Here is a 14,638-nt window from a genome sequence, read left to right on the forward strand (position 1 = left end):
AAAAGTAGGTACAGGCAGAAGAAAGAGAGAAAAAGCAGTTACTAAAGAATGGCATCTAGGGGCGCCTGGGTGGCGCAGTCGGTTAAGCGTCCGACTTCAGCCAGGTCACGATCTCGCGGTCCAGGAGTTCGAGCCCCGCGTCGGGCTCTGGGCTGATGGCTCAGAGCCTGGAGCCTGTTTCTGATTCTGTGTCTCCCTCTCTCTCTGCCCCTCCCCCGTTCATGCTCTGTCTCTCTCTGTCCCAAAAATAAATAAACGTTGAAAAAAAAAAGAATGGCATCTAAAGGTGAATGATGGATACCAGTCAAGTTTTTATCTTAGTTTGGGAGGGAGAGAGAACAGAGGCGAGAGGATTGGGGAAGAAAGGTTCAGCTAAAAAGAATTCAAAAGTAACATATTCATAATTATTAGAGTCAAACTTTAGGCGAGAAATAAAAGTACAGAGATAACATAATAGAAAAATCATAATTTTAATAGTTAACAATTATGGAACTATTAATTCGATTTTGCAGAGGAGAACGTGAGATGCAGAGTGGTTAAACAGTTTACCCAAATTTACACAGCTAGTAAATTACGAAGTTTGAATTCCAATCCTGGCAATCTGAACTATTTATTTATTTATTTATTTATTTATTTATTATTTTTTATTTTGAGACAGAGAGAATCTGAAGCAGGCTCTTCACTGCCAGCACAGAGCCCCATGCAGGGCTGGAACTCAGGAACCGTGGGATCATGAACTGAGCCTAAGTCAAGAGTCCCACGCTTAACGGACTGAGCTACTCAGGCGTCCCCTGAACCACTATTTTAAAATGGAATATTAATAAAGTGGACAGAGCGAGAATACTTACTTACAGGAAGGGACATTGAGACCAAGAGAATAACGGGGGGGGGGGGAGTAGCTGGGGGGAGGGGAGAGGATGGGGGCTCCATTAAAAAAAATTACCAATGGGCTAAATATAGTTATGTTTTAGTAACGGTCGGAGCGCTTTGTGTACATTTGTTCATTTAATTCTGCTAACAATTCTGTGTGGTAGGTACTCACAGTTCCATTTCTCAGACAAGGCCACCTGAGACATGATAAGCGATACAGTCCCTTCTTGCATTGAGTTACGCCTTAGGAGCACGCTCCGGAGCAAGATACGGAAGACTGAAGGAGACGTGGCGACAGAACCGAGCAGGGCAAGGCAAGCAAACTGAAAGCGAGAATGGAGGAAAGAAAAGTGCCTCATTTATGGAGTGGTCTGCTCCAACTTTCAAATCTCCGCAGCCGGCCCGCCAAGGCTTCACAAAGCCCGCCCCTCAGTCACAAAACCCGCCCCTCGGTCACAAAGCCACGCCCCGTTCTTCGGCTTTTCTCTGAGCTCCCAATACTTCCCTCCTTCTCTTTGGCCCCTCCCACTCCGCTCCGCATCATTTCCTGTGCGCTGGATGCTAATTGGCCTAGCGGTCGGAAGTGAGGGCGGGCGGTGGGGCCGTTGCCGCAGTGACAGTGCTGGGGGAGTCCGAAGATGGCGGCGTCGCGTCGCTCTCAGCATCATCACCACCATCATCAACAACAGCTCCAGCCCGCCCCAGGGGCTTCGGCGCCGCCGCCGCCACCTCCACCCCCACTCAGCCCTGGCCTGGCCCCGGGGACCACACCAGCCTCCCCAACGGCGGGTGGCCTGGCCCCCTTCGCCTCCCCGCGGCACGGCCTAGCGCTGCCGGAGGGGGATGGCAGTCGGGATCCGCCCGACAGGCCTCGATCCCCGGAGCCGGTTGACAGTACCAGCTGTTGCAGTACCACCAGCACAATCTGTACGGCCGCCGCCGCACCCGTGGCCCCGGCGGTTTCCGCTTCATCTGCCGTCGGGGTCGCTCCCAACCCAGCCGGCGGTGGCAGTAACAATTCACCGTCGTCCTCTTCTTCCCCGACTTCTTCCTCATCTTCCTCTCCATCCTCCCCTGGATCGAGCTTGGCGGAGAGCCCCGAGGCGGCAGGAGTTAGCACCACAGCAACATTGGGGCCTGGGGCAGCGGGACCTGGGCCAGGGGTCCCAGCAGTAAGCGGGGCCTTACGGGAACTGTTGGAGGCCTGTCGCAATGGGGACGTGTCCCGGGTAAAGAGGCTGGTGGACGCGGCAAACGTGAATGCTAAGGACATGGCCGGCCGGAAGTCTTCTCCCCTGCACTTCGCTGCAGGTCAGAGACTTTTGTTTATTAAGGGTTTGGTCTTGGGGACAGGGGTCTGGGTAGGGATGGAAAACAAGTTATGATAGAATAAAGTGGGGGCGTGGTTATGGTTCTTCAACACCTCACCGGAAGTCTAGAGGTTCCTTTCTTTAGAATAGTGCCTGGATGACGGGGGCGTGGTGGGGGAATGTGTGAATTCATTCTTTTTTAGCGTTCGCATAGTGATACTTGTACCCGTTTCCAAACTCCCTTAGAGATCGTCTCCAGATATGGGTATACTTAAACTTTTTCGGTTACGAGTGTGAAGGAATAAAGTTAGATTTGGGCAGTCTTAAGAGTTTTGTCGTTTGTTTACTAGTTTATTTCGTTTTTACAACACGGGTATGTTCCATGAGGATAGTCTAGACCAAAAGAAGTTTAATGTAACTCAACAAGTGTTTAAGGATCTATGGTACTCTTAGTAAGCCAATGAAAGACATAAATGAAGTACGTGAAACTTTCCCCCTTTCTCAAGGAGTTTACAGCCTAATTGGGTAGATTCAAATATGCCTAAATGAAACAACTGGAGAAGAATGTTTGGATGCGTATGTGATGGTAGAAGAAATAAAGGGTTTGAAGTCCTGGACACTCCTATTTGTTACTTGTCTGATAGACAGTTTACCTTATCTCAATTGCCTCGGTTTTCTCGTGGACAAAAATGATATACTAAGTTTGTGTGAGGATTTAGTGAGAAGCATCTGGCACATTAGTTTTCCAAAAAAAACCTGCTAGTTCCTAAACTCTGGACCACACACTTTTTGTGTGTGTGTGGTTTTTTTTTTTAAATCAAGTAATTGACCATTGTCTTTTAAAAATACCTAGTATATTTTTATAAAATACAGATAAGTATTTAAAAAAGGACCATAATCTCACTGCCCAGATATCTACTATTGATATTCTAAAATATAAAGAGAATAATGTTATATACATTAGAAACATTAAAAATGTGTATGCTCTATATACATTATAAAATTCATATAGGACAGAAATGTACAAAATGAAAAAGCACACACACATACACACACACACACACACACACACACACATCAAAGATAACACACCGAAGATACCTCCTGTTAAGGTTCTTGCTATGTTGGCAATACATATCACTTTTTCAGTTTGTTCTATTTATGGTAAAAGATATGTTAGGAACTATGTGTATTATATATTTTTTACCCTAACTTGAAAGATATTATTACCCTCATTTTATAGATGACAGACATGAAGCACTTATTATTAAAATAAGTTCAAATTCACACAGAGAATCATGGAACCTGGATTTGAACTGTTTGATTTTAGAGTTTGTGAAATCAAGCTAAAACTATTAAAACCAATACCTGGGTTAAGGTCACTTTTCACTTTGTGAGTGTGTGTGATGGAAAGTTTCTGCTTTTGCACTGTTTTGGGGGAAGAAGCAACTGGGGCATAAACTCTAAGAGTAGCATTCACACATTTTTTTTTTTTTATTGCAGTCTATACTTAGAAATATATTTTACATTGCTTCACACACGTAGAAACTGAATCAAAAGTTTTAGGAAATAATACTTTCCTTTATTACATGTGTTATCTTCTTATATTTTATATCCTATTCCATTTCATTTTTAACAAATGTTTGTGGTTTGTTAATGGGTCATGGTCAGCAATATGAGAAACAGGAAATCATTATTAGATTACTGGATCCATTTTTGATGTATAGACACTATAGATAGTATAGATACTATTAGGTATTTAGTGAGTTGAATCATAAACAGGCCCATATAGTAGATATTTGCTCAAGGGTGTTGCTTATTTTAGATGAAATAGCATTTATTTTTCTTTAGGTCAAATGAAAGCTCTGAGTCTGATATAATAAGTCAACTGAGGTTTGCTTTTGCATACATTGTTCCAAACTTGACTAGTTCAGCACATATCACAAATCTTGTCATTCCTCACTGTACCACATTATAAGTAAGTGTTAACAGAGGATAGTTATGTGTATATCTGTGATAATGTACTTATTTAGGATCAGTCACACATGAAACAGTGCTTGGCTTCTAAATCAACTTCTGTGTGCTACAATAGTTACTTTTTATTCTGTTTTAGAGTTTTATGTGTACCCGATAAGTTACAAGACAATAACACACAGGTCTGTAATTATGTTGTAATTATGAGAACCTGACTTTTAACTGTTTTTTTAAGAAAAATTTTTTAGTTTCGTTGTGGAAAACAGATAAACACAGTAAAACTACGTGGTATAAAAACATAACACTCCGCAGTTTATCATACTTCCATATTTGTGTGCATTGCGTAGTGTTGGATGAGTGGTTAAAAGTAATTCTCAGTTGACTCTTGGTTAGAATGCTAGTAATGGGATTGTCATAGAAAAACTGTTTTAAAGAGGAAATTGGAACAATCCCTTGGGTGGAGAAGTTTAAAAACCGTAATTCATTTGTTCCACAAATGTTTTGTTACTTGTCATAGGTCAGGTGTTAAATACCAACACAATTTTGATGTGGTAGATAGGGCTATCTAAGCCCTTACGGAGCTTACAGTCTAATAGGGAAGACTAAACAAGAACAGCAGTAATAACAAAACCCCATAAAGTGTGTAACCTGGAGTTATCGGAATATACTTTAGTGGAGGAGGCAGTAGGGTTTCTTGTCCTGGTTTTACAGCATTTAAGGAAGTCTTTTTAGACAGAGAGGGATTTAAAGGATGGGTCCAATCTAGCCAAGCAAAGATTGGAAAGGAAGAGTGTTAATTAATGCCTTTGTTTCCATTGAGAAGTGAGTCTACAGTTCTATAGAATGAAATGAAACCATTTTCAAGATCTCAAGTGGTATGAAGTCATATTTAAATCCTTATAACTTTTATTATTTTTTTTTTAATTTTTTTTAACGTTTATTTATTTTTGAGACAGAGAGAGACAGAGCATGAATGGGGGAGGGTCAGAGAGAGAGGGAGACACAGACTCTGAAACAGGCTCCAGGCTCTGAGCGGTCAGCACAGAGCCCAACACGGGGCTCGAACTCACGGACCTCGAGATCGTGACCTGAGCCGAAGTCGGCTGCTTAACCGACTGAGCCACCCAGGCGCCCCATAACTTTTATTATTAAAAAAAAACTTATTTATTTATTTTGAGAGAGGGAGGAGAGGAACAAAAAGGGAGAGAGAGAATGCCAAGCAGACTCTGCAGTTAGTGCAGAGCCCCACACAGGGCTCAAGCCCATGAAACGTGAAATCATGACCTGAACTGAAACCAAAATATTTTTAAAAGTTATAAGGATTTAGGGGTGCCTTGGTAGCTTAACCCATGGAGTCACTGAGGCACCCCTAAATCCTTATAACTTTTAAAAATATTCATAATTCTTTCCAGATGCAGAATTAAACATTTTTTTCTATCCCATTTTGGACCGTGATAATTATTTATTTAAAATATGGCTTAGACACAATAATGGAATCACTCTGTCCATAATTAGAAACGTAATCTCCAGTTTCCATTGTTTATGTAGATTCTCAAAATACTATTTCTAATGCCTATGGCCATATCAAAAGGACCCGGTCTTTTCATTGTTGACTAGAGTTTATATAAGACTTTCTCCTACAGATAAGATCCTTGACCCTGATTTTCTGTTATTTAAAGGACAGCAGGCAAAGCTATATAAATAGTATCAATTTGGAGTGTTCAGTTCAGTTCCTAGTGACATATTTTTGTTACAAGGACCAGTATGTTCTCATGTGATCTCTTTTAAAGAAAAGTTTAGATGGGTTTAAAAAAAAAAACAAAAAACTTGAATGAAGCATTGAATTCTGAGATTTCGTAGTATTTAAATTGATAAACTTTTGAAATAGGCTTCCCAAGTAGTTAATTAACCTGAGATTAGGATATGTAATACAAGGCACTTCAGTATCAAACCCAGCAAATTATGTATGGCAGTTTTATGCTTTCTTTTGACTTTGATGGTACAAATGAAGTTCCTACACCTGAAAAAAAGACACATAAAAAACATCACGTTTTCTGAGCTGTTGCCCATCAATGGCTAAGAAAATGAGTCGGAACCCTTCAGTCCTGGAGTGGGAATCTTGTTTAACATTGTTAACATTGTTTGGTAAACTCCTTGATTATACTTTCAAGCAAATGCCCTGCCTCAGAGTTTAAGAAGGATCTAATTTGTAAAAGGAACTAGCTTCATAAATGTCTTTCCATTTTATCTTTTATTTAGTGTTTTCTTAAAATCTTATGCTTTAAGGTACCATTTAAAAAAAAAGTTACATTGAACTTTTAGTTAGAAAGATGTGGTAAGTTTCTCTTTCTTCTACTTTAACTATGTCACTCTTTGGAGGCAAGTGATTTAAAGAACAAAATAGCTATTTGTAAGATGTTATATAAAACTAGTCAACAATAGAGGAGTGTTTATATAAATTAAAATACTGTGTAATTTCTATTACATATGTATCTGCTTGTATATTCTTCTATCAATCTATTTGGGGGAGCAGTTTAGTGTAAATTGCAAGCATCTGTGCACCTTCCCTAAGTATGCGAATATATGCATATTATTATCTAGAGTTCAGTGTTTGTTTACAAAGTTGTGTTTTAATGTAAAATCTGTACAAATCTTATTTGTACATTCACTGAGTTCTTTTTAAGTAATTTTTTAAGTTTATTTATTTTGAGAGAGAGAAAGAGAGAGAGAGAGAGAAAGAGAGAGAGAGAGAATGTGTGCAAGCAGGGGAGGGGCAGAGAGAGAGGGAGAGAGAATCCCAAGCAGGCTCCTCACTGTCAGCACAGAGCCAGTTGCGGGGCTCAATCTCACAAATTGTGAGATCACGGCCTGAGCTGAAAGCAAGAGTCGGACGCTTAAGTGATTGAACCACCCAGGTGCCCCCATTCACTGAGTTTTGACAAATGTGACAACTCAGACCCTTTTGGAAAGTCATCATAACCTCAGAAAGTTCCTTCATGCCCATTTCCTCAATCTCTGTCCCAGATACAAATATTGTTCTTTTTGTCCACTCTAGATTATAAGTTGCCTGTTTTAAAAGTTCATAAAAATGGAGTCCTATAATATCTACTATTTTTCTGTAAGATATATTTTGCTCAGCTGATGTTTTTGATGTTGTAACATGTATCAGTGGCTCCTTTTTACTGCTGAATAGTATTTCATTATATGAATGTGCTATAGTTGGTTTGTTTCTTCTCCTATTGATGAACTTTTAGGGTATTTCCAGTTTTGGACTTTAATGAAGGAAGCTGCTATGAACATTCTTGTAAAAAACATTTTTTTGTGTGTGGACATAGACTTTCTTTCTCTTGCGCATATACCTAGTGTTGAAATTGGTGGGCTTAGGGTAGGTAAATACTCAGTTTTAATAAACTTACAGACGTTTTCCCAAAGTGGATGTGTCATGTTACATTTCCATTAATGTAATATGTAAGAGTTCTAGCTGTTCTGTGTCTTCATCATTTCATGTTCTCAGATGTTTTAATTTTATCTTATTGTGATTTTATTTTGCATTTCCCTGAAGTCTAACATTGAAGACTTTTTCATCTGTTTAGTTGCCATTTATATATGTTTTATGAAGTTTTGTCTTTTTAAAAATTGGACAAAGTTTACTTTCATTGGGTTCATCTTTTTATGTTGAATTTTGGGAGTACTTTATATAGTTGCGTGTTAATCCTTCGTTAGCTATATGTTACACATGTGCTGATCCGTTATTAATAAGTCCTTTGAATGGAAGTTTCAAATTTAATTTAATTTATGTTATTTGTATGTTTATTTTATAGTTATTGCTTTCTGTGACCTATGACTGGGGTAAGAACTTTCACCTATTCCCAAGTAACAAAGATAGATGTTTCTTACTAAAAGCTTTATGGTTTTAGCATTTACATTTAAGTTTGTGATCAATCTTATGTTCATTGTTGTGTCATCTGTGAGCTTGAGTTGAGGTTTATTTTTCTCTGGGTAGATATTCACTTGTTTTGATGCTGTTTCTTGAAAAGGCTTTCTTTTCTCTATTGGATTGCATTTTCTTCATTGTCAAAAATCAGATGCTTGTATAAGGGGGGGGTCTGTATTCAGGCTTTTTATTCTGTCTTGTCGTTGATATATTTGCCTGTTTTTATTTCAGAATTACATTGGCTGGGTAGCTGTAGCTGTGTGGTTATTTTTGAAGTTGATAGTTTGAATGTTCCAATTTGGCTAACCTTTTCAAGATGCTTTGGATCTTCTAGGTCTGTTGCATTTTCACTGAAATTTTAGAATCAGATTATCAATTTCTACAACATAGCATGCTGAGATGATAATTGGGATTATATTGAATCTGTTAGTCAATTTGGGAAAAATTGACATCTTAACAATATTGAGTCTTCTAATGCATGAGTATTATTTAGGCCTTTATTTTCTCTTAGCAGTTTTCATAAATTTTAGTGTAAGAGTCTTTCAAGAGATTTTTTATTCCTAGTTTTTAAAAAATGTATATTAATGCCATTACATTGGGTTTTGAAAATTTTTATTTTTCAATTGTTTGCTAATTTGATCAATTTCTTTTTTTAAAAAATATTAAAAGAATTTTTTTTAAATATTTATTTTTGAGAGACAGCGCATGAGCAGTGGAAGACAGAGACAGGGAGACACAGAATCCAAAACAGGCTCCAGGCTCCGAGCTGTCAGTGCAGAGCCCGATGCAGGGCTCAAACTCACAAACTGTGAGATCATGACCTGAGCTAATGTCAGATGTTTAACTAACTGAGACACACAGGTGCCCCTAATTTGATCAATTTGTATATTATCCTGTGATCTAGAAAATTACTATTTCCTTAGGATTTTATTGAAGAATTGCATCTTCAGATGGAGTCAGTTATGACTCGTATTTGTTCTTCTTGATAATGTTGAATAAAAGTGGTGAGGGTAGACATCTTTGTCTTGTTCCTACTCTTAAGGGGAAAATGTTCACTACTTCACCATTAAGTATGATGTTAGCTTTAAGTTTTTCAAAGCTGTCCTTTATCATACTGGGGAAGTTCTCTTTTATTTCTAGTTCGTTGAGTGTGTTTATCATTAAAGGTTGTTGACGCTTTTTCTGTATATATTGAGATGACCATATGGGTTTTCTCCTTTATTCTTTTAATATATTACATTACATTGAGTTTTGGAATGTTAAGTCAAACCTTGCATTCTTGAGGTAGATGCTACTTGGTCATGATGTATATTATCCTTTTTATATATTGCTGTGTTTTACTTGCTAATATTCTGTTAAAGATTTTTGCATCTAAGTTTGTGAGAAATATTGGTCTGTAATTTTCTTTTTTTGTGTGGTGTCTTTGCCAAGTTTTGGCATTAGGATTATGCCAAATACACTTTATTTGTATTTGTCAGGTGTATTTGGCGGTGTTCATTTCTCTATTTTCTGAATGAAGTGTGGAGAATTGCCATTAATTTTCTTCAAATTTTTGATAGAATCCCCAAATGACACTAACTAGACCTGTAGTTTTCTTTGTGGGAGGATTTTTGATACTGAATTTTCTTTTATACATAGATGGCTGAGAGATTGTCTCAATTATCACCCAATTTTAGTGAGTTATATTTTCCAAGGAATTTATTTTATCTAAGTTGTCAAATTTGTTTGCATAAATTTGTTTATAATATTGTTTTATTACTATTACATTGTCTATAAGAGCTAATGAGATAAACTCCTTTATTATTTTTCATACTGATAATTTGTGTTTTCTTTGATTATATTTGCTAGGAGGTTTATCAATTCTGTTGATCTTTTCAACCAGCTTTCAGCTTTGTTAATTTTCTCCATTGTTTGTTCCCTTAATTATTTCCTTCTTTCTACTTATTTTGAGTTTACTGTGTTAGTTATTTATTGCTGTTTATGAAACTACCCTGAAGTTCATGAAACTACTTAAGAGCTTAAAATTACAAACATTTATTATTTTGTAATTTTAAGTGGGTCAGTTGCTGTGGGTCACGATTCCAGGTGCGGGTCAGGAATCCGGGCATGACTTAGCTACGTCCTCTGGCTCAAAGCCTTTCATTTGGCTGCAATCAAAATGTGGGTTGGGGCTACGGTCTTATCTGAAGGGATGATTGAGGGGAGAATCTGCTTCCAAACTTGTTCATGTGGTTGTTAGCAAGATTTAGTTCCTTGCAGGTTGTTGGACTGAGGTCTCCCTCAGTTCCATAGAGCAGCTCACAACATGACATTTGACTTTTTTCAGAGCCAGCAATGAGAGAACAAGAAAGGACAAGCAAGATGGAAGCTAGAGTCCTTTCGAAATATACTATCCCAAGTATTGTCTCATCAACGTTTGTAGTATTCTTCTTGCTAGAAGGAAATCAATAGGGCCAACCTGTATTAAAAGGGGAGAGTTACACAAAGGTGTATATGATGGGGAATGGGGATCATTGGGAGGCATCCTGGAAGCTGTCTTGCACATTTACTTTGTTTTTCTCTTATCAACTTTATTTAGTTTTAGTTCTACAAGTATATGTGTGATAGATAGTTGCCAAAGATGACTCCCATATATTCCTCCTCTTTATGTAATGTATGTGACATCACTTAGCAAAAGGTGCAGCCTATTTCCCTCCTCTTGTATTTGAGTTGGTTTTGTGATTTGCTGGGATGAATGAAATGTGGCAGAAGTGTCGCTATGTGACATCCGAGCCTTCAGAGATCTTAAATTTTCACATTCATGCATTGGAAACTTTCTCTTTTGGAACCCAGCCACCATGCTGGGACCATGGAAAAGAGAATTAAGGCCTGTGGCTCTCAGTCAGTCTCCACTGCCAGCTGAGTGAGTGAACCACCTTGGATATTCCAGCCTCATGAAGTCTCCAGATGACTGAGCTTAGGTAATTCACAGTTATCATCAGAATAATAAGTAGTAGTTGTTCTCATAAGCCATAGATTTTGGAATAGTTTGTTATACAGCAATAGATACCTGAAATCATTATTTACAGCTACAATTCTAGCCATTTTTGCTGCAAATGCTCACCACTAGTCCTGATATTGATGTCTCTAGTTATTTTGGTGTTATTCTCCAGAGTTTACCCAGGAAGCTGTCCTGGAAACAGCATTGTCTGAGATTTTTTTAAATGTCGGTAACAGTTGTTGGCTTATTCTTGGAAATCAGTTTGACTGTATATAAAATCTTTGGTTCTCATTTTCTTTCCTGAGTATTTAAAACATTATCCCATTTTCTTCTGTAAAAGCTGTTAATGTTGAAAGTCTGATGGTAATCTGATTTTCTTTCCCTTGGTCTTTTTTCCTGGATGTCCAAAGGATTTTTTTCTCTTCCATAAAGTCAACATATTCTAATAGAGTATATATATCTTGGTCTTAGCTCCTCTAAGTTGATTTTTCTCAGGTACACGATATGCCTTTTCTTTATATAGTTTCAGATCTTTTATTTTAGAAAGGTTTCCTTGAATTTTAGTTTTTAATATTTGTGGGTTTTTTCTTAAAAATTTTTTTTAACATTTATTCATTTTTGAGAGACAGCAAGCAGGGGTAGGGCAGAGAGGGAGGGAGACACAGAGCCTGATGCGTGGCTCGAACTCAAAAACCTTGAGATCATGACCTGAGCTGAAGTCAGATTCTCAACCGACTGAGCCACCTAGGCGCCCCATGGTTTTTTTCCTTTTATGTATATTGGAGCTTTACCTCTCTAAATTTGCTACTTTGCTTTCTCTCTGTGTGGTAAAAATAATATATAAGAAAGTTTACCATTTTGACCATTTTTAAGTGTTACTTCAGTGTCATGAAATACATTTATGGTCTTGTAAACTATCACCACTGTTCATTTCCAGAATTTTTTCATAGTTCTGAATATAAACTCTGTACTCCTTTAAACACTAACTGCTCATTTCCACCTTCCCCCAAGCCCTGATAACTGTCGTTTACTCTTGAATCTTTTTTCCGAAAATACATCTTCATTTCTTTTTGCATTTAAAAGATGTTTTCCTTTTCCTTCCGTTTTTCTTGAGGCAGGAGTTTGGAAGGTTTTTCTGTGTAAATGGCTAGACAATAAATATTTTAAGCTTTGTGTCCTATATGGTCTTTGTTTCAACTGTTTCAGCTACTCAGCTCTGCTTTAGTGCCATAAAAGTGTCCAGAGACAATAAATACATAAATGAATGGGTGTGGTTTGTTCCAATAAAGCATTATTTACAAAAGCAGGTGGCGGCCATATTTGGCTCATGGGTTGTAGTTTGCTGATCCCCATCACAGGGCATTCTCTGTGGTATTTTTTTCACTTTTGTTTTCCTTCTTGTTTAGTTTTTACTTATGAAATGATTTTTAAAATTTTGAATTATTTTCTGAGTTTTGTCATCTTATTTCGAATTCACACATATGCTATTCTTTCATGTCTTGCATCGTTTTACTGTTGCCTTTTAGCAAAAAGAAATAGTAGATCGTAATTTTGTTTTGTGAGTGTTTTCTTCTGGCATGCATTGTTTTGGGGAGATGTTATTCTGCTCAAACTCTTCTTATAAGAACTTTGCATGGGATTTTACCTCAATTTTTTTCCATTGCTCATTTTTATAAAAATTGGTAATTTCAAGGAAAAAAATAGAGGTTTGAAAGAAAAAATGAAGGTCTGAGATGTCAACCTTTGTTCTTTCTTCTCGTGTTGGACATGCATCTCTGATCTAGGGTAGATGAAGTCTCTCTATAAGGTTCATCTCTTATAGTAGTAATAGCATTTAAATTATGAAACATCACCATTTTATGTCCCAGCTTAGATAACTTATGTACTGCTTTCTATGGGCGTTAACCAGAGATGTTTTGTTAAGGGGCTTTTAATAATAATATCCTTTCTTCATAGTCTGTTTACATAGATTTTTTTGACAAGAAGTTTAGTCTACTCCTCTGCCATTTCTTTCCCCTGGGGCATCCCTTCCTTCCCCAGAAACTGTAGATCACAGCCAGGTGTTCCTTCCTTCCAGATCTGAAGTGATTCTTGGTCAGTTAAAAGGGTAAAGAAATATATCTGGGGGATAGAAGGCCAATCAAGGGTCAAGTTGTGAGCATATGTATGTTTAAAAATGGGATTGTAAGCTTCGATCTCAGAAGAAAAGTAAGGAATATAACTGATGCTAAGAAAATATATTTTATTGTAGTGCCTTGTTTTGGAAAAGAGTAAACATAGTCACGAGTGTTGTGATAAAATGCAGGTAAAAACACTAGAGTAGCTATTCTTAAAGTAGTTTTTTTCAAGTAATTTTTTTTAAGTTTATTTATTTTTGAGAGAGACAGAGACAGCATGAGCAGGGGAGGGGCAGAGAGAGAGAGAGAGAGGGAGAGAGAGAGGGAGAGGATCCCAAGCAGGCTCTGTGCTGCCAGCATAGAGCCTGCCTCAGCTCGAACCCATGAAACTGAGATCGTGACCCTATCTGAAACTAATTAAGAGTTGGACGCTTAACCCGTCCCTAGAGTAGCTATTCTTAAATGTATTTAATAGCTTCCTTTTGCTTCACGACAAAGAAATCTTTTGGATGGTTCACTGTAAAATATGCAGTAGATACAGTTGAAGAGACAAGTGTCTCTTAAATTCTTATTCCCTCCCCTCCTTCCTCCTGCCCCCCCCCCACCACCCCCGCAATGTCAAGATCCTTGAAGTTACTTTGACTTATGTTTATTCCTCTAACAGAAATGCTCAGGAAGGTGGGATGTAGCCTTGATCTTGGGATTTCCACTGAAGCCTAGGTACTCGGATCATTTTGAGGGTCATTTTCTAAAAATCATTTTTTGAGTAATTAAGAAACATTAGGAGTTTTTTGTTTTTGTGGGCTCCCTGGGTTTTCCTTTTCAGGCTTCATCAGATGTCCAAGATTGCTTTTCCTTACAGCAAGTTGCTGGGTTCTTTGTCAAGTGGAAACTTGTCCTGCCTGTTTGTTCAGGTATCTGTATAGAATTAAAAACTGTGAGCTTAAGTACCTTTTTTTTCTTTTCTCTCTCTCTCTCTCTTCTTCTTCCTTTTCTTCTTTTTTTTTGAGTGTGTCAGCTTCCTATTTGGTTAGAGTAGTATATTTTTTAATTGTAGAAAAAGAAAATAAAATGATGTAAAGTGTCCTCTCTTTTGCCTTCTCTGTATAACAAAAAGTACATTAATGGTTGGTGGTAGCTGTTGTTTGTTTGTTTGGATTTGCACCTTTTTTCTTTTATGGTAGATTTTTTTTTAAAGTGAAGAGGCATTTAGTAGTTTTAGATGATATGTATTAACGACAAACGGAACTTACTGATTGACTAAAAATTTTTAAAATTAAAGTCCCTGCATCATCAGTTATAGTTTAAAAATAACCTAAATCTCCTGATGTCCAGTTAATGCTCAGGTATAATGCTTTTGAAAAACTAGGGTATGTATGTGTATAACCAGACACTGAAAAGATAGAATGCCTTCATTTTGATATATTCATCAACCATAGAAACCATTTTGACA

The 14,638-nt window shown here is 37.6% G+C and overlaps 1 protein-coding gene across 1 annotated transcript in view; it reads left to right on the plus strand.

The window, feature by feature from the left end:
• The first annotated feature begins 1,507 nt into the window (after window positions 1-1,507).
• Window positions 1,508-14,638, plus strand: part of TNKS (tankyrase) — a 219,173-nt gene continuing 206,042 nt past the window's right edge. The window contains exon 1 of the mRNA XM_030312270.1: window positions 1,508-2,181. Coding sequence (XP_030168130.1) covers window positions 1,509-2,181 — 673 coding nt within the window. The 5' untranslated portion in view covers window position 1,508. The remainder of the gene's footprint in view (window positions 2,182-14,638) is intronic.

This window comes from Lynx canadensis, chromosome B1 (genome assembly GCF_007474595.2).
Source record: "Lynx canadensis isolate LIC74 chromosome B1, mLynCan4.pri.v2, whole genome shotgun sequence".
Lineage (NCBI taxonomy): Eukaryota > Metazoa > Chordata > Mammalia > Carnivora > Felidae > Lynx > Lynx canadensis.